Below are 18394 nucleotides of genomic sequence, written 5' to 3' on the forward strand. Positions count from 1 at the left end.
ATAAAAGTAATGTTTGCTCGTCTACTCAGGTTCAACAACTTTGATCTAAAGTACACAGTTTGGAAAGTTGGAGTAATTTTCTGTGATCAGTCTTTCCTCTATCTTCTCTGGTACCTTGTGATGTCGGTATTTGGACAATACAACCGATTCTTCTTCTCCCTGCATCTTCTTGACATCGCTGTTTGCTCCAAGGGACTTCGAACTATTCTCACCTCCGTCACACACAATGGAAAGCAGGTTGGAATAAAAAAAATTCAAAATTTAACGGAATCAAAAAATTTACAATTTTACTTTTGGCTGTTAACTCAAAGTAAATGTGTTTGATTACAAAAAAAAAAAAGTTTCGGCCCGCGGCCAACCATGTTTATTGTCTGTGGCCTACCATGGGTAAAGGTCGCACAACCCAGCTGTATATAGGGATTCTGCTTTTATTGTATATCTAACTAACCCTACAACAAACATGTTTTAGCTATTTGGGGTCTGAAAGCATTTTGTTCAAGTTTTGTACATTTTCACTGGGATAAAAGTGTTGTTTACGCACATAGGGACCATAAAAATGAGTTCGTATATCAACTTACAAAGTCTTCTGGCAATTGCATTTTTGTTCCCAAGTTTCGCAGCCTATGCAGGTCGCTGTCATCAGGGTAAATAACACTGAGTATACAATTGCCAGAAGAGCTCTATAAAGTTGATATTATGCCTGGCAGCAACAGTTTATATCATGAGTTCGTATATCTTATGCAGAAGCGTCTGAATTTAAATTTACGAAATAGTAGTTGTAAGCAGGGAGTCGAACCGCTTGTCATGTGGGTTCAGGTTCACTTGGTTTTGTTTTTAAGGGTTCGGGTTCGGTTCAGGTTTTTAAAAATGTGTATTTTCGGGTTCGGGTTTCGTTCCGGTTTGGTCAAATTATCCGGTCCGAACCGGTCTTCGGTTTTTAAACCGGTTTTATTCGTTTTAATTTAATTCTACCCATCATCTACCTGGCCTTATAAAAATCCCAAAAGAATTTTGCCCGTGCACTGTTATTTTTGACACGCCCTATAAGTGTTATCTCGTGTATACTTTAGTGCGCTGTTTTGAAAAAAAATCACAAAATATACAAGAGACTGCATTTTTTACTGGTTCGGTTCCGGTTCGGGTTCAAGGCTAAACAAAATATGGGGTTCAACTCCGGTTCGGGTTTTTAGAAAATCGTAATTAGCGGTTCGGGTTTAATGAAAATAACCGCTCAAACCGGTTCGCGGGTTCGGTTTCAGTTCCGGTTCGACTCCCTGGTTGTAAGTCGCAAATAACTACTTGCTTAAACGTTCAAATGCATTAAAACGGACGTCTTCTCGTTTATGCTCATACACACATATATCACTCATCACAATGTTTTGTTTTCCAGCTTATTCTCACCATCGGGTTACTGACAGTGGTCGCTTACCTTTACACGGTGATCGCGTTCAACTTCTTCAAAAAGTTTTACAACAAGGGAGAAGGTGATGAACCGGATTATAAGTGCCACAGCATGTTTACGGTGAGTAGCCCACACCTATGCTGTCAACAAAAACCGTTATTTCCAGGCATTATACTTACCGAAAACATCCGTCATGTTGCCCCAGGAATACTTTCGCATTCAGAATTTCATGTTTAATTGGTAACTTATGAGTTATAGCCTATGGGTTTTCGTATTGCTGACGAATATTATACTTTTACAATAAATTCAGTTTAGAGTTTATGTCGGGCCGGTTTCGGGTTTGTCATTTTGCGTTGTGTGTGTATTCTTTATTATAATCTGTACATTCGTCTTTTTGTAGGCTTCATGTATGGACCTGTCAATCAAACTTTCGGCGAGGTATTGAGTCAGTTCACAGTTATCATAACGTTCTGTATTGTATTTTTCCAGTGCTTCCAATTCCACATCTACGCTGGGGTAAGAGCTGGAGGTGGAATCGGTGATGAACTGGAAGATCCAAGTGGAGACGATTACGAGTTTTATCGGATATTCTTCGACATTTCATTCTTCTTCTTTGTGGTCGTCATCCTTCTCGCTATCATTCAGGGTAAGTTTAACAGATGCCTAAGTCGGTCCGGTTTAAAAACCTAAAATGTTTTCGCAGTGTAGGCTAGTATCCCCAACCATTGACCCGGACCTATTTAATAACTGAGTGTTTATTTTTTCATGGTGCGTGGACAACGCTTGAACACGTTTAGCACGCAATCATTACGCCGTCGAACTGCCTACTTAGTTGCAATCAGTTTTACCACATTTTTAAATCAAGTTAGTGACTTCAATTTAGTTAGGTCTGTGTAGACAGCCTTGCGAGAGCAATGTTGCTTAAGCCTCTTGCTCAGTGAAAACATAAGTGACCGAGACGCGATTCGAACCCAGAACCATGTGAGCACACGGCGGTTGCGCTAATCAATCGGCCATCTTCGAATTCAATCCTATACGCAAGTGTGCACTACAACTACATTTGCATTCCTCAATTGCAACATTACCATTTTTCCAAAACGTCGTGCAATGTTTGGTCTTATGGGTTTGAGATCCGGGATTGGGTCACATTCTTTCACACTGTTATAGGTTTGATCATCGACGCTTTCGGTGAGCTGCGTGATCAGCAGGAGCAGGTGAAGGAAGATATGGAAACCAAGTGTTTTATTTGTACGATCGGGAACGATTATTTTGATCAAGTTCCGCACGGTTTCGACACTCATACTATGCAGGAACACAACCTCGCAAATTACATGTAAGTGCCCGTTTTTGCATGATACCAAGTTTATTCTTTCGAACAACTCTTATTTTGTTCATTAAACACTCATCATTTTCAGCAATGGTCTTGATTAGCTTAAAAACATCTAGCACCAAAACTCATTACTTGCACTCAGACTCAGACGTCGACCAGACGCTTAAACTGCCGACGTCGGTTAAAAGTCCACATTGTAACAATAAGAACAATGCACATTTTATTACAATCTCTCAAGAGTTATTTGCAAACAGGCGTTTTAATTTGCCAAGGCGAGCCTTTTATTGAACCCAGCGGTGTTAGATCAGTTGTCACGTGACAATGAAGGAAAAAATACATTCGCGGGAAACTTATCAAACCGGTCTGAAATATTTCTTTTTTCAGGTTTTTCCTCATGCATCTCATCAACAAGGATGAGACGGAATACACGGGACAAGAGACCTACGTCTGGCAGCAATACCAAGAACGCTGTTGGGAGTTTTTCCCCGCCGGTGACTGCTTCAGAAAACAATACGAGGCCGAGTTGGCCGGCTGATTTCTGCGGGAATTCACGCCCGATTCCAGGCTGCTTTTCTGCTCTTTTATCAAAAGGAAACCATTTGATTGGACGCTTGGATGGGGTAGCAAGAGACGAGAAGGTCTTCTTTCAGTTGTTATGGCTGATCTTGGCTTTTGGCGAGTAACCATTTTAAGCCTTTTTTGCACAAAATTTGAGTAATGGTCAAATTCGTTCTTCCCGGGAAATTTCCCACTATATTTAATTCACAAAACCGCACTAGGTCTATGTTTACATTTCAAAACACAAACTGTTGCCAAACGTCACCGCCTTTGTCCACAGTTTAGGACGACGCCTGATAAAGCATGCTGCTCTGTATTAATATATTTTGCGTTTGGAATGTTAAGTTGCGTGACGTTGAAACAAAAATACAAAGTTTGCTACGAACAGGAGGTTGTATAATATACACAGACACAAAAATGCAAAACAGTTGAAAGGAAATCTTGTAGATTTAGTTTAGATTCCAAGTTAGTTTTTATGTCACAAAGCCCTTAACAACCCTAAAAAATAAATTGAAATCAAGCCTCAAATATTGTAGAAATGCAGAACATGAAACAGTTGTTTTGAGTCATGGTGCAGCAAATAAGCACAGTACGTTTAAAGTCTGTTGTTTGAGGGGTCTACGAATACTACAACAGTCAACAAGTTCTCAACTAGAAGAGCACCATACTGTATGTGTAACGAGTAAAAACGATTGTAATTATACACCAAAAGTTAATTAAATTACAAAAGTAAACAGTGATTTGTCGCAGCTAAAGTCTATGATTTAAATATTACAAAATACCATAATGTACAAAATAAACAAACAATAAAATTAAACCACCATCAAAGTTTAAAAGGAATAAAACCTGATTTAGTCATCCTCATCAGAGTTCTGATTTGGAGGTGATGTCCATCCCTGACCTTTTAGGTCTGAAAAATATGTGTTTAAAAAACATTGTACAACCTTTGAAGCTGTTTAGTAAAGGGCAAAGTCTATACAAAACACAAGTTGTCCAAACCATTGTTATGTGGTAGAGCCTGAGACAATTTTTTTTGTGTGTTTTTTTGTGTTTTTTGTGTAAAATGAGTGTAGGAAAAAACACATAAACTGTCTGAGAAAAATAGGGAAAAACAAATTGTAAAATTTCTGCAAACTAGAGAGGTTTCACAGGCCGTTTCGGTCCCCCAAATTTCTCCAGCGGTTTCCCAAATAAGCAAATATGGCTATTTTTTGGTATTTAAATGAAACACTTGCGGTCTCTTAAAACTACTTAGCGGTCACCCAAACCAAACCTTAAAAAAACCCTGCCCACTGTATTATGTTGGACACAAAATGGCTGTATAAGCTTTATCGTATAACAATCGGTTGGACAACTTGTGTAACACAGACTTTGGTAAAGGGTATGGCATTTTTGGTTCTGAGATATGTTGTCAATTATCATAAAAAAAATCTTACCATCTGTGTTATTTGTGGAAAGTGACTTGCTGCTTTGTGCCAGGACAACTTTTTCTTTTTGTGAAACCTCTTCAGTGACATCTTGTTTCTTTTTTGGTTTTTCCGCTGACATTCGCATCACAGGTTTGGGCATTGTTCCTGGAAACAACAGGGTTTATAATAACCCACAACAAATGGCAATCAGAAAACCTACCAGCATCCATTGACAACTTTGTAATGTCTGGTGTTGAGTATGGAGATCCATCTAGTTGCCAAAACAGAACATTTGTAATTAAAGCAATCCTTTTGGTTGTATATTATTTTTACAGTAATAATCTATAACAAGACAGTCCAGGTCTAAGGACATGAAGCCACATCAAGATTTGATACTTTGCAGGCAGCAAGGGGAGAATCTCCTTTGTTTTATAAGATTGATTTTGTGGTTTGAACAGACCTATTGTTTTTCAACCTAGTTATTGTTGCTCAATGTAAATTTGCTGACACTCATTACTTACATCTTTAATTTATTAATTGGGAAGAGTTTTCTCCAAAACAAAATCAGGGAATTTTTTACTTCACAGTGCATACATATTGACCTGCACCTCATAATGTGTGACTTTTTTAGGGTTGTGGCTATTAAAATCGATTCATGAAATGCTATTTGACGATTGCTTGCAGAAAATATTGACAGGGTAAAAAGCTGCAAGACGGAGGGTCAAGGTTTGGGTCCACCCTAAGACTTGACTGTTTAAGGGTATCACACTAACAGTAAAATATGTTACATAACAGCTACAAGCTTATTAAAGTAAAAACCTGACAAACCTTGTCTTGGTGATTTAATTGTGGATGAATGGCCTCCTTGGGTCACAGGGGGACTTGCAAATCTCTGTGTTAAGTTCATTGCTTGTCTATTGGTTATTGTTTCATTTGCTCCATACTAAAACACAAAATACCTCCTTTAGACAACTAAAATGGCAAAGACCAAAAGTAAATGCATAATAGCAAAATTACTGCTCAAATGTATCCATTAAAGGTGATAAAGGTGCAAGATTTGATTTTGAAAACAATTCTGCTTTTACCTGTACTGTGTTTTGGCCAAGGTCTTTCGAAAGAGGCACAGCACTTTCATGACCATTGTACTGAGGAAGCTGGAAATTTTTGTCCAGTCTAGGTGATAATCCAACTGTTTGCCCTGCATTGTGGTCAACAGATTGTCTGCCAGTATGCTCAGGGGGCAAAATGTGCTTTTGAGGGGATTTGCTGACAAATGGGGCACCAGATTCCACATGTGTGGATTTTCTGTCTCTTGTCTATAGGAAAAAACAAATAAAAATCGGTTTTGAGTAAGATCAGTTGTTTGATAGAGCGCAATGAATTTACTTACTGTAGCAGACTGTGGCCTTCTACTTTGCCTAGATGATGGTCTGCTGCCGGGAACATCAGTTGGCTTCTTCTTGCCCTTTGCACTATTGTCCAGGTAATTATATCTACAAAGACATAAGATACAATAATACAATAGAAAACTTGACATAACAGAGATTAAATGTAAAGTACCGCATTGTGTCCATAGGATTTTTATCAGAACCCTTCCATGGTGGTGGTTCCCATTTTGGGCCTGCAAGGGGTTTTTTGGGTGATGGTGTTGATGGACCTTTCATCAAACCAGTTGCTGTGGAAATATTGGAACGAGCAGTTGAAACTCGACTCATTGCACTTCTTGCTGTGTCAGGACGATGTGACTCTTGTGCTTCACGAGCCTTTGCCTCAATTGACTGAAATATTTACATGTTTACTGTTACAGCATATCCATTATGAGTGTTGGTTCAGTCTAGAGTTTTCCATGTGGCTCATACTTAGTAACATGGTGTTACAAGTGCCACACAAGGTGATTTGTGTCCATCTTTCAATTTACATGTATATATTTAAAATATTGCATTGATAGTGCTCAATTTGTTGCTGCATTATCACTGAAAATGCAGTCTTTGAATACAAATTCAACAGGTTCGTTTTTTCATTGAATTATTTTAATCCATAGCAGTTAGCAGATGACATTTAACTTTATAATTTTTTCACAGGTGCAAATTTACCTTCGCCTTTGCATAATTCAGGTCATGAACAGTTGTAACATAAAATCGCTTCCAGACTTTTTCTTCAAAAGGTGATGGTTGGTACACTGGGTACCATCCAAATTTCAAACATTTTGGCCGCCATAAACAATCCATTTCAGCCAGGTAATTCCAATACCATGACACCTTAATGGTAACATATACAAATTAATCATACAAAGCTTTGTATTGCACAGGCATTACAATGTACCTGAGAACATCGACACAGGGTCCTTGGATCAAGATAAGAAAAAATGTACAAAGTAAGCACTCTTGGAAATATCTTGGTAAAGTCATGTTTTTCTTGTGGAAATTTTCCTTTAAGCATTTCTGCAATTATAAACGATGTTATCCAGCCTGATGATAAAAGTGAGATAAAAAACATGTACATTTTTTAATCCGGTCGACCACACATCCTCATGTTACTAGTATTGTTTATGAGGTTATTTCACATTAATTAATTGTATATGTCTGTCTAATTGGTAATTTATCCTTTATCTATTCTTACCAGATATGGAAATTAGATGCTTGTTTGATAGATTTTTTAATATGTCCTCAACAACAATCTTTTTCTGACTTTCTTGCCATTTCTGAAACTGTTATACATTAACTTAAAAACCTCTACCTCAATGCAAATTGCAAAACATACTTAGTAACTTACCCATTTCATAATCAGCTCACGCCTTTCACCAAAAACCTTGACACAAGAAACTGCAGTTAAATAATCGAGATATTCTCGTATTTATATTAAACATGCAACAATAGTTTTTTTACATATATACCTGATTGTTTGCATCTGAGTTGTTTATTGGTGTCCATGTGCTTTTAGCCAGGTTTGTGGACACTTTGCTCTTTACAGGTGGAGCAAACGCCATTTTTGTGACCTGTATAGTTACGGTATCGTAAATGTTAAAAATTAAAAGCAATTCATGCAAATAAAAATGCTGGCTACTCTCTTACCTTACCTAAATAATTCAGTAAGTTGCTGGTTTGTTTATTGTCAACAGAAAAACAGGAAACGCACGTAGCTTGAATATAAGGTTACACAAACTAACGCATGGTTACCAATGTAAGCTTGGTCTGGAACAGTTGGCCGATTTAAATTTGTTTTGTTCCTTGCCCCTATTCTGTCACGCTTGGTCAAGCGTAATAATGTTTTGTGATTATTTCAAGCGGTTATTTGTGGAACGATTTTTTTACGCCGAGTTTTTTTATTAAACCGGTACTTTCTGGGTTTTTGACGTGGCTTTGTATAGATTGTTTGCCAAAAACATACAAATTGGCGTGAGCATTATGTTAAAGTTGTTTGGAAAGAGACGAAAATTATCACCAAAGAGCCCACAGGTTCTTCCGACACTGAAAACAAACAATTATCTGGAGCAGTGACTAGTGATGCCCAAAAACGGCTAAACTAGGTTCGCCTTGAAACCTTATGTTTGACATTTTAGCTGCATAAATTTGACGAAATCGTTTGCGACGCACCTCGAAATCGTACGCTGCGATTTTGACGAAATCATGTGTGACTTAATTTTGCACTTGCAGGCGAATAGCGTGTTAGCACAACAGACTAGTTCTGCTTCACATTGCACTATGATCTCGGAAACATTAGCTTTTGCGCATAAAAATAGTTTCAGCCGTATAATTTGTTGCGATTCGACTGAAACCGAGTCTTCGTAAAAATCGCTGATTGATCAAAATAAATTCAGCAAACCGAAGCTTCGGGACATCCCTAGCGGTAATCGGTGGTCTCTGCCTAAGACTCACTTATCCCGCATTAACTCGAGCAGTCTGTTTTGTCTATAATTAATAGGAACTTTTCCCTTGCTGGAAAACCAGGCAGTTCATGTGAAAATATAGCGATCTATTTCAACACAAGGTGATGTTTGATATCAAAATTTGTATTTGTGGCAGCAAGGTGATATAAAACAGAAGGTACGGAATTGGCCCCTTTTGGTATTGCAAACTGCGAAATCCAACAATATTTAGTTTTAAAACCGGAGGCTGAATCCAGTTCCATGCTTGCTGATTCCGTGTTTTGGTGCAGTCAGTTGAAAACCCAGTTTTTCTTCCTCATTCTGAAAAAGGACATGTATTTTGTTGCAGAGCGTTTAGTCATACTTTATCCTTTGGTTCGTCCAACAAGGGAAAAACTACTTCAGGAGGAATTTTTAAACTTGAGGGCAGGAATTTACTTCCATTTTTACATGTGGTTTGTAAATACATACTTTTGGTCTGGGAAAATGACCTGTGAAGTTGATAAAAGACATATTTTGATGACCTTTATATAGTTTGGCATCTACTATGTAGTATATTAGGGAGGAATGAAAATGTTTCAAGTGAGGAATTTACCGAAAAAAGGCTAAAACAATAGATGTTTGTGGAATCCACTTCACATTTACAAACAAAACTCTAAACCAGAAGCAAATGAAACCCACCAAAAGCTTGGAGTAGCCCATGCCACCTTCTGGTGCCTTGGGAGTTCCTCCACTTGAGTTTGCGACTTTCTTCTGTCGTGACTGCTCACTCTTGGCAGGCCAAGTTGGAAACATGGAGGGTTCCACTGGTTTTGGGGTTTCATGAAACCACTCATGCTCGAGGGCCTTTAAAGCTGATATTCGCTTTTCAGGGCAGTATGTAAGAAATCTGTAACAAAAAGAAAACGTCAAGAAATTGCAATCCTGACAAGGGCGTTTTAGGTATCTTTTCCAAATAAACACTTAAAACTCCTTTGTCTTTAAATGCTTCTCTTTGTAAGAGTGGATTATGCAAGAAAAATAATGAAAAAAATTGATAAAATGTTTCCAGTCGTACCTGTTAAGAAGGTCGAAACCCTGTTCTGAAACATCAGTTGCGCCGAAACGTTTTCGCAAAGTGTTGTATGGATGTTTGGTAAAGGTGGTTTTCTTCACCATAGGTAGTTCATCATATCCAGGCCATATCTTCTCACTCGGTGTACCCAGTTCCTACACATGCAAAACAAATGATATAAATAAAATAGTGATTTTGTGCATAAGATTTAGGACATTTATATTCCATAGTATTGTCATACAACAAGTGATCATATTTGAGCATATGTTTAAATTGCAAAGATAAATGAATAAAATTTTGAATTTACCTTAAAGATTAGGTTTAATTGCATGATTTCCGACTTTCCAGGAAACAGTGGTTTCATGCTGAGAAATTCAGCAAATATACATCCAACACTCCACATATCAACAGCACATGCATATTCCTTTGCACCAAGCAGTAACTCTGGACTACGGTACCACAATGTGACAACAATTGGTGTATATGGCTTCAGTGGTGAACCATATTCCCTTGCCAATCCAAAGTCACCTAAAAGCAAAAATGTGATATAAATATAAATCAGCGTTGTGGAATCAGTTAAAAAAATTCCGACTATGGCTCCACTTAATTTCAGACAACTGCCTTCAACAGAAAAAAAAACAGTTTTTATGTCGCCAATACACAATTTATTCCTGTTTTCAATAGAATTGGTTGAAAGTCAGAGACACTGAAAACAATACAACCCTGACTTCACAATGTTTAATAAATCTACTCAAACTCCACCTTAAAAGGTGTGGTAACCCTGGTATAAAGTATTAGCCTGAGCCATATTTTATATCGAGTTGAACCCACCAATTTTAAGAATTCCTTTGTGACTTAAAAGTAGATTGGAAGTTTTAAGATCTCTGTGTAGGATCCAGTTGTCATGGAGATGGTGGACTCCCCTCAGGAATTGAATCATCAGTGTTTTTACTTCACCTACAAACAAAAACACTTCCTGTAGAACAATTTTATTGGTGTGGTCATTTTCATGGAGGCATATCGTTTCATAAACCAGTATACTATGAAGTACTGACCAACAAGGAATGGCTGCTTCATAGTTTCCATTAGACTCTTAAGATCATGTTCAACATAGTCCATCACTATGTAGATTTTGTCGACGTTTGATCCAACAACAATTTCCTATTGCAAGATGCAAACACAGCACTTAATGTTTGTCAAACTCACAAGTGCAGTAACCATGCCTACCTGGACGCGCACGATGTTTGGGTGGCTTGCCTTTAACAAGGTGGAGACTTCTCTGAGTGAAGTTATAGGAAAACCTTCCCTTTCTTTTTCCATTTTTAATCTCTTCAAGGCCACAACTGTACCTAAATCAGGTGTAATATGAGTTAGCTGCAGATGGTAAAAAGAACCAGTTTGATCAAAAAAACCTTCTAAACTATGTGATGTTCACACAACTCTTAAAAATAAGTTTTGATTTTAGGCACTTCAACTAACAACCTTCCGTAAAAAGCTGCAAACACAGTAAAAACCTTTGGTTTTGTCTTTGGCACGGTAGACAACACCATAAGTGCCTTCTTCAATGCGATTAAGACAACTAAACTCATCAACACTACGACATCCTTGAATGGCTGGAAAGTAGAAGGGTAGTCCTGGTTCTTTTTCTATTGGAAACGAAAACAAAGTTTTACATTAGGCAACTATTAGGAGAGAATGCCTTTGATGGGGTTTAGAGGGGTGAAAGACAGATGGCAGGTTGTGTAGCTGATAAACCCTTTGTTGACCACCGTCTCCACCTGAAAGCAAACATATTTATCTCATGGCAACTATTGGATACAAAACACCTAACATGCATCGAACCATCGAGCAAAAGCTTAGGTAAAACATAGTGTGCTTCATCAGGGTTAATTTATTGTTAAAACAGAAGAGTTTTGGGGCATTTGAAAAAGCAATAAGATTTTAAAGATTAGCAGGTTAGCCAACATTCAAACGCAAAAAGCAGAAATGTCACACTTACCAGGTGAAGGTTCTGGTGAAACCAAACCCTCAAATGCATTTTCCAACTGTTGGTCTTCCACATCTGATTCCTCCACCTCCTCCATTTTCTCAACAGGTGAATCGAATCGCGATCTTGGATCTAAAATTACCAAAAAAAAATATTTGAAACTGTGACCTTATTATATATGTATGAAAAAAATTAAAAAGAAGATCTCTCTGTGAAGAAAACCAAATAAGAACCTCCATCTTCACTGGCATCCGAAGAATCTTCATTTGAATCTGATCCACTTCCCTCGCCTTCTGACACACCAACTTCATCACTTACATCTTCCTCCTCTTCACTCACATCTTCATCATCACTCCCTTCCTCTTCAGATGAGGACGAGGAATCAGAGGAAGAATCGGATTCACCAACCTCCTGCCAATGTACAGCAATGAACAAATGTTCTGTTTGGTTGAGTACCAAGCATCTCACGTACTGCTCGATGCATTGTGACGTTACAAACATGTGTTAGCATGGCATGAATATGCAAATTTAATGCTCGGGTTAGTTTGTGCAACTGCTCGGCCGCGCACCGAGCATCAAAAACTGTGATGTTCGGTACCAATTACTCGGGTTCTGGCTCCGCTTGGCCCATCCCAAAAAATTAGTACATCCCTCACATTTTCAGCAGCTGGCTGTGCCTCTTCATTCTCTGCAGCATCAACATCCTCACCTTCTTCACCACTGCTACTTCCAGAGTTGTCAGACGAATCTTAACAGTTTAGACATGTTTCATCAATAAATAAGCCTTTCACTTTGCCTTAAACAGTCTTTAAAATTATATACCTGAAGAGTCTTCACTGCTGACAATTTCTGTCACAAATTCATTCGATTTTGCAATTGTGGTCTTTTTTTCGTTGGCAGATGGTTGAGGTGATGCTTTTTTCTGTTCCACTGGCTTCGTTGATGATTCTGGTCTTTTGGTATAACTTTTCTCATCGCGTTCTGATGAAATTAAGTGTGTGAATAACCATTATTAAACAAACAAACAAACAAAAACTTGTTGTAACAAAATGGGGATAAATTTTGATTAATTAAAAAAATATTTTTTGAGCATAGAAACTCTTCATCATTTTTGTTGCACGGAATGTTAATTAGAAAAGTTTTACCTTTTCTACTCCTGTAATGTGAATCAACAGTGGGGTCCGAATGGCGAGCAGAGCGAGATGATAGTGAGTGTAAACTTTTACTCGATGCTGTGTAGTCTGAAGCAGTTCTATCATGTTTTGCTGCAAAACAAAAATGACATGAAGTTAGAAGTTTACCGTTACTACAGTTTCATCTAGCTCTACTTACATCTTCTCTCATGCCGTTTTTCTTCATCATATTTTCTTACAATTAATGACACGCGACCTACAAAAAAAATTCGCTGCATAAACATTGCAGTTTGATAAAAAAAGTTTTTCTGCTTTGTTGCTGGAATATGTTACACTACGCTACCACCCAAGCTGTTCTAGTTTCATTATCAACGGCTGATGTGTCACTATTGCTGCCCAGTTATTACATACTTTCTTCACGACGACGTTCAATCCTGGCTCTTGCATCTTCAATCTTGGATAATGACTGTGAAGACGTATGTCTGCTTTTGTCATCACGAGATTTAGAATATGAACCCCTATCCATTTCACTCCGGTCTCTTTCTCTTTTGCTGTCACCTTCCCGGCGAGAAGAATGGGATCGTGGAATTCTATAAAAAGAAAAAAACATAAATCATGAGAACAAACGGAACACAAAATTGACACGGGTCAGGAGATGTTTTACACAAATTAGTCACTCTGAAACCAGCGCAATTTCGCTAATGTGCAAGGGCCAAGGAGACTTTATTAAAAAGCAACATTTACTGATCATGAGATATTTAATGAAGTCTATGACTTTTTTCAAATAAAATCAAACAAAATGACACATAAGAAAAAGGCAGTCAAACATTGTCAAAGAAAATGCAGCAATAAAAACAATTTTAGATAATACATGTTCACAATTTTGTACCAACCTCTCATACGATTTATAGTCATAGGACTTGGATCTTTCATGTGGATACAGTTTTGGGTCATTTCTTGGGTTTCTGCACAATGAAAATAGTAGCTTTATCATTGCAAAAAGTCATTTTATATCATGGAAATACCTGTCAATTTGTCGCACTGAAGTATATTCTTTCCTTGGTGCTAATCGATCATTTGCATCTCCTGATCTTCGGTCCTGTGAGTCAGCTTCTGTCCGTATGTCAGATGCTATTCTTGATTCTGTTATTACAAAAACAAAAATGCCAGCATAAATTATATTTATCTGAAATACAATTTGGTCCAAATAATACTACATATTTTTTCCCATTTTTTTACCTGATTACTTTGGAAGTGATATTTGTATGTGACTTAATGCAGTGGTTGTCAACCTATGGGTCGCGACCCCAAGTGGGGTCGCCTAAACTTTTTCTGGGGTCGCATTAAGTCTCTTTAATTTCTTGCATTTTAAAATTGATTACAGAAAATAAAACTAATATTATGTTCTTTTAGATCGCAACTTTTGCTCTTGTTTTGTGGTACAGCTTGCTACCTCATGTTGCAATTAAATCCTGGTAGTGAAAAAACACAAAATGCCTTTATCGCGTAACAATGGGTTTGGACAACGTGTATTATGACTCAACACTATAAGTTTGTATTATTTAAGGTGACACCAGAATGAGTGAATAGTTATTTATGTAACGTACCCAACTATGTCAAATTTTTCTAATCCCGTTTTTAACCACGTGGCTGTGTGAAGCAGGATTTAGTGCAACGAGTGTATTAGAAACGAAACATTGTAATCGATTGGAAGTGGAGCATGACATGCAGTTAAGCTTGTGCAAAGTCAAGCTGCGGCTTCAAAAACTTGTGGACAGTATACAGGCGCAACCATCTCACTAACAGTGCAAACTAAATGTTGAACAATTTGACAAGTTTGTGTTCCAAAAATTGGGTTTATGTCTTAAATGAAACGGCTTAAAGACTTATTTCGTAATACTTTTGTACAGCCATTTTTTCGGAATACTTTTGTATCGCCATATTTGTTTGTAATTATGTATAGTTTGTGTACTTGTTCTTTCGTTTCAGCATTACTTAAAACATTTTTCTCAGTGTTGATAAAAATGGGGTCGCATGCAAATTCTGATTTCATTTTCCCTTAAATTGGGGTCGCCTATAATAAAGGTTGAAGACCACTGACTTAATGAATACATCACTGAATTGTGTTTTAAACTTTTTTTTGCTTCACATATTGCAGCCAACAAGTTTAATGTTTGCAAAAACTTTTTTGTAATAATACCTGGAGGTTTGTTATCCCGATTGGGTGACCGGCTTTTGCTGCGGTGCCGTTTCTTCTTTTTTTCTTCTTTTACTTTATGCTTTTTATGATGTCTCTTGTGTTTCTTGTTGGCGACTGGAGGTGGCTTAATGTCAAGCACCTCTTCTTCCTCATCTTCCATCATTGATTGAGACCTATAGTAAGCATGGGAATCATAATTTATTTTGATAACCAGATACATTTGTTGAAAAATTACATGGTATATTAGGTTGTGCTTCAGATTAAATGCGTAAAGACAAAGCAAAAAAGAAAATGAATTGTAATACCTTTTAACACCAGTTGTCTGTTTTGTATCGGAAGCTGCTCTGTCTTCATTTTCAACTAATTCTCCTTCTTCCATAGCGTCCATTACAACGGTTTTGTTATTGTTTTTCTTAGTCAAACACGAAACTTAAGACAAAAATATGCAGATGTGTTGATATTGATATCAGTAAAGTGACTTGACTTAACCCGCAACACAGCAGCTAGGGCGTATTGTGGTTGACAGACAAACTAGAAAATCTTTGCAATTTGTTTTATTTTCCTACAAATAAAATATAATCTTTACAAATAAAATTACATTTCAATGCTACATTACAAAATACACAAACAATGTTAGAAAAAAATTCACAACCTCACGTAAACTTTTTGTTTGATTTCTATGGTCTACGTTTTTTATAAATGTATATCCACACAATGGATAATTGATCGCAGTTTCTCTTCCTAAAAACTTCCCTGAAGTGTTGAAAATCCGTTTGTTTTTTAATTCACTTCACCACATTTAAAATTTAAAGCCAACAAAGTTTTTCTTTCAATGTCGCCGTCATGGAACACATGTTAATTAATTGAAAAAAAGCAGCTCGAGTGGTGAGACCAAAGTACATACGGTACACTTTGCTTCAGACTAGCTTGGTTTGTCTGTTGGGACATTTTTATGCCCCCTTGAAAACCCAATTCTACACCCAGCACTATCTACGACTCAGAAAGTAAGAAACATTGCGTTTGCAAGCAATCATACACAATGATTTTATTTTCATCTCCAAATTATTTCAAAAAATGTCACAGCATTTTAACATGTCACGAATTCCAGTTAACGTAGTGGATGAAAATTGTTTCAAAGCAAGTGTACACAAAAGAGGCTTTGCTGACCCAGCAATCTTAAGATCTTGCTGATCATTGCCATGTTTTGCATTTAGCAAAACTTCACCAATTGCCCTTGCAAATACATGAACCATTGGCTTGTCTTCACCAAGCAGAACTTTAGTTTGAAAAGTTGTTTTGTTGGCCTGTACATGGTCAGATGTTACTGAAACAATGGTGCCAATTTTTTTGAATTGTGTTACTACTACGAGGTTTCGGTCAGCAAACGAAGCACACATAAGATCAGTGTTGTAGTTGTCCACAACTTTTGAGATTGTAAAACTTTTCAATGGGTCTGCCATTTTACTTTTTGTGCTTTGAACCACCTAGACACGGAGGAGTATCACCTATAACTTGGTCAGACTTTTCCCACTGCTCTGGTGTTTTAGCTTGAATAGACAAGGCGTGAACCGGCCCGGAGATTTCTTTTTCCAGGACAGTGTTCACACTACGATGCCGCTGAATTGCTGGTTTGCCTTTAAAAGCTTCTGATACAACTAACACCTGAAATGAATAGGGTGAAAAATAGTTTAAAGGCATTCAATATTATTCACAAACCAACCCATGCCATTATCAAACCTTAAAATGTGTTTCAGACCCAGATGGAACAGCGTGTTTATAACTTTCATTTACAACTTGTAGGACAGTTGGTGCAAAAGACTCTTGTAGCTTTTTCTGTATCTCCAACTGGACTTGGCCAATTTGATTACTTCCCATGGAATACCTAGTGTTTTTCTGAACAAACCGCAAATACTTCTGAATGAACAATGGTTTACAATAGTTATGAAGCCTATGTCCAAAATTCATAGAGAGTTGTTGTTTTGATTTTGTTGTCTTTTCTGGTTTCTCCTCTCGATTATGAGGCTACGTTTGGTGTCCGGAATAGAGAATAATTTCTTGGACTCAACAAACAGAACTTTTTCACCCACTGTAAAACAAGGACAAAGTCAATTTTGTTTCGCATTGATATTCCTATTATTTGCAATTAAACGTTTTATGCGTTTAACCTGTTTGTATTAACATCATGTCAAATCATTTAAGCCAGGGGTGGGCAACCTTTATACTGTAGGGCCAATTATAAATGTCAAAATTGGACCGCGGGCCGCACCTGTGTATAACACAAAGTGATTTTGCTTGGTTTCTTACCAAATATGCTTAACTACAAGCATAATTCGTATTTGATTCTAGCCACATTTTGCCAGGTCGCAGAAAACTAGCATCAGGCGCATTAATCAGCTCAAAAATATGTAATAATTGGACTCGTTTGCCAGTACTTTTGAAATCCAAACGTCTCTGCAGGCCGCACAACCGTTAATCAAGGACCACATGTGGCCCGCGGGTAGCCCATCCCTGATTTAAGCGATGATATTTAAAGTGACCAAACAAGATTGGTGTTACAGAAGCACATGCCTTCTTTGTCAAATCGCAGAAGAACTGTTTTTTCTGCTAATCTTGGTCTAACGTAGTTAATTGCTGCACCAGTTCCAGCCATAGACTCACAACGAACCAAGATGTACCTATAAAACAAATGGAAAAAATGTACTGTATATACTCTCAATAAAACATCATTTTGTAACTTGGGCAAAATTACACAGCATGTTTGCATTAACTTAAATTGTAGTGTGTGATTATAGGATTGGATTTGTTTTAAATTAGGAGTTTTGAGAGGTATCAAGATGCAACATACATAAATTTAATGCAATTGTAAGAAGCATAAAGAACTGACTGCTTTAAATGTTAATTCACATGTTATAAGAGCCATGCAAACAATTATACTCACTTAGTTTTCGCCAACAGTGCTGAAACAAAATAACAAACCGTGTTAGCTATGTTTTACAGTTACATGTTTCTGAAGATTTAATTACAAATAACCAAAACAATATTTTATTTACAACATAACTAAAACAATAACATTACCTGTAGCAAGTCTCATTGCACGAAGCTACGTTAAAAAAACAACAACTACGTACTTTTTTTAAACAACGCTACAGTAGATTTGGCCAAAAAATCACATGCGACTGCACAGAAACACAGATCAAAACAAGCACACGCAACTGTCTGCCAGTGCCATGTTAATTTCGATGTAAAAAGTTTCCTATTTATTTTGGGGGTCAGCAGTTATTTAGCAATTATTTATCACCGGGAAAAAAATGAGTTTGTCGTTAATTTGTGGCATTCTTTCTCAAAATCTAAAAAAAACAGCACTGATTGTATAAAAATTAATAGTGACGTCACAAATGTTTTAACCAATCAAAATCAGCAAATCCAGAGCGGGACTCTTCAAAGCAAGCTCGCAAT

General features: G+C 37.3%; 4 protein-coding genes across 10 annotated transcripts in view; 1 reads left to right on the forward strand and 3 right to left on the reverse strand.

Annotated features, from left to right (window-relative positions):
- Window positions 1-3675, forward strand: part of LOC145235900 (ryanodine receptor 2-like) — a 57494-nt gene extending 53819 nt beyond the window's left edge. For all 4 annotated transcript variants that reach the window (XM_080099629.1, XM_080099619.1, XM_080099637.1 and 1 more), the window contains 5 exons: window positions 30-237; window positions 1391-1522; window positions 1892-2048; window positions 2570-2735; window positions 3117-3675. In XM_080099629.1, the coding sequence (XP_079955755.1) occupies window positions 30-237; window positions 1391-1522; window positions 1892-2048; window positions 2570-2735; window positions 3117-3267 (814 nt within the window). In that variant the 3' untranslated portion in view covers window positions 3268-3675. The remainder of the gene's footprint in view (window positions 1-29; window positions 238-1390; window positions 1523-1891; window positions 2049-2569; window positions 2736-3116) is intronic.
- On the reverse strand, window positions 3588-7956 carry LOC145236905 (uncharacterized). 2 transcript variants are annotated; one of them, XM_080099740.1, is made up of 13 exons: window positions 7776-7956; window positions 7593-7694; window positions 7472-7507; window positions 7319-7406; window positions 7022-7140; window positions 6793-6957; window positions 6260-6477; window positions 6090-6192; window positions 5785-6015; window positions 5528-5642; window positions 4920-4970; window positions 4727-4864; window positions 3588-4200 (listed from the first exon to the last, which is right to left on the reverse strand). In XM_080099740.1, the coding sequence occupies exons 2-13, from the start codon at window positions 7683-7685 to the stop codon at window positions 4142-4144; spliced, it is 1416 nt and encodes a 471-aa protein (XP_079955866.1). In that variant the 5' UTR covers window positions 7686-7694; window positions 7776-7956; the 3' UTR covers window positions 3588-4141. The 2 variants fall into 2 exon arrangements, with proteins under 2 accessions (XP_079955866.1, XP_079955821.1); XM_080099695.1 differs by having other exon boundaries at window positions 7771-7956.
- Window positions 7957-8692: 736 nt separating this feature from the next.
- LOC145236373 (cyclin-dependent kinase 11A-like) lies at window positions 8693-15521 on the reverse strand. 2 transcript variants are annotated; one of them, XM_080099655.1, is made up of 19 exons: window positions 15244-15521; window positions 14939-15111; window positions 13764-13881; window positions 13632-13703; window positions 13150-13328; window positions 12938-12994; window positions 12751-12870; window positions 12428-12586; window positions 12262-12353; window positions 11839-12016; window positions 11618-11737; window positions 11133-11264; window positions 10846-10967; window positions 10674-10779; window positions 10450-10575; window positions 9926-10146; window positions 9622-9773; window positions 9246-9453; window positions 8693-8885 (listed from the first exon to the last, which is right to left on the reverse strand). In XM_080099655.1, exons 1-19 carry the CDS (start codon window positions 15324-15326, stop codon window positions 8799-8801), a joined length of 2505 nt encoding a protein of 834 aa, XP_079955781.1. In that variant the 5' UTR covers window positions 15327-15521; the 3' UTR covers window positions 8693-8798. The 2 variants fall into 2 exon arrangements, with proteins under 2 accessions (XP_079955781.1, XP_079955790.1); XM_080099664.1 differs by lacking the exon at window positions 12938-12994.
- Window positions 15522-15957: 436 nt separating this feature from the next.
- On the reverse strand, window positions 15958-18276 carry LOC145237485 (DNA-binding transcriptional regulator BolA-like). 2 transcript variants are annotated; one of them, XM_080100402.1, is made up of 5 exons: window positions 18014-18269; window positions 17877-17895; window positions 17507-17613; window positions 16676-17024; window positions 15958-16600 (listed from the first exon to the last, which is right to left on the reverse strand). In XM_080100402.1, the coding sequence occupies exons 4-5, from the start codon at window positions 16901-16903 to the stop codon at window positions 16400-16402; spliced, it is 429 nt and encodes a 142-aa protein (XP_079956528.1). In that variant the 5' UTR covers window positions 16904-17024; window positions 17507-17613; window positions 17877-17895; window positions 18014-18269; the 3' UTR covers window positions 15958-16399. The 2 variants fall into 2 exon arrangements, with proteins under 2 accessions (XP_079956528.1, XP_079956609.1); XM_080100483.1 differs by lacking the exon at window positions 15958-16600 and having other exon boundaries at window positions 16835-17024; window positions 18014-18276.
- Between the last annotated feature and the right edge of the window lie 118 nt (window positions 18277-18394).

The sequence above is a fragment of the Phallusia mammillata genome, chromosome 1 (genome assembly GCF_965637545.1).
Source record: "Phallusia mammillata chromosome 1, kaPhaMamm4.hap1.1, whole genome shotgun sequence".
NCBI lineage: Eukaryota > Metazoa > Chordata > Ascidiacea > Phlebobranchia > Ascidiidae > Phallusia > Phallusia mammillata.

Coding starts and splice junctions, on each gene's coding strand:
- LOC145236905 (XM_080099740.1), bottom strand. CDS start 7,685: ATGGCGTTTGCTCCACCTGTAAAGAGCAAAGTGTCCACAAACCTGGCT. Junction 5,643..5,784: donor TTGGCCAAAACACAGTACAG/GTAAAAGCAGAA, acceptor TTTGTGTTTTAG/TATGGAGCAAATGAAACAAT. Junction 4,971..5,527: donor AATTAAATCACCAAGACAAG/GTTTGTCAGGTT, acceptor TTTGGCAACTAG/ATGGATCTCCATACTCAACA.
- LOC145236373 (XM_080099655.1), bottom strand. CDS start 15,326: ATGGACGCTATGGAAGAAGGAGAATTAGTTGAAAATGAAGACAGAGCA. Junction 12,587..12,750: donor ACATTACAGGAGTAGAAAAG/GTAAAACTTTTC, acceptor TAATTTCATCAG/AACGCGATGAGAAAAGTTAT. Junction 11,265..11,617: donor TTCACCAGAACCTTCACCTG/GTAAGTGTGACA, acceptor CGTTTCCAATAG/AAAAAGAACCAGGACTACCC.
- LOC145237485 (XM_080100402.1), bottom strand. CDS start 16,903: ATGAATTTTGGACATAGGCTTCATAACTATTGTAAACCATTGTTCATT. Junction 16,601..16,675: donor GGTCTGAAACACATTTTAAG/GTTTGATAATGG, acceptor TATTCATTTCAG/GTGTTAGTTGTATCAGAAGC.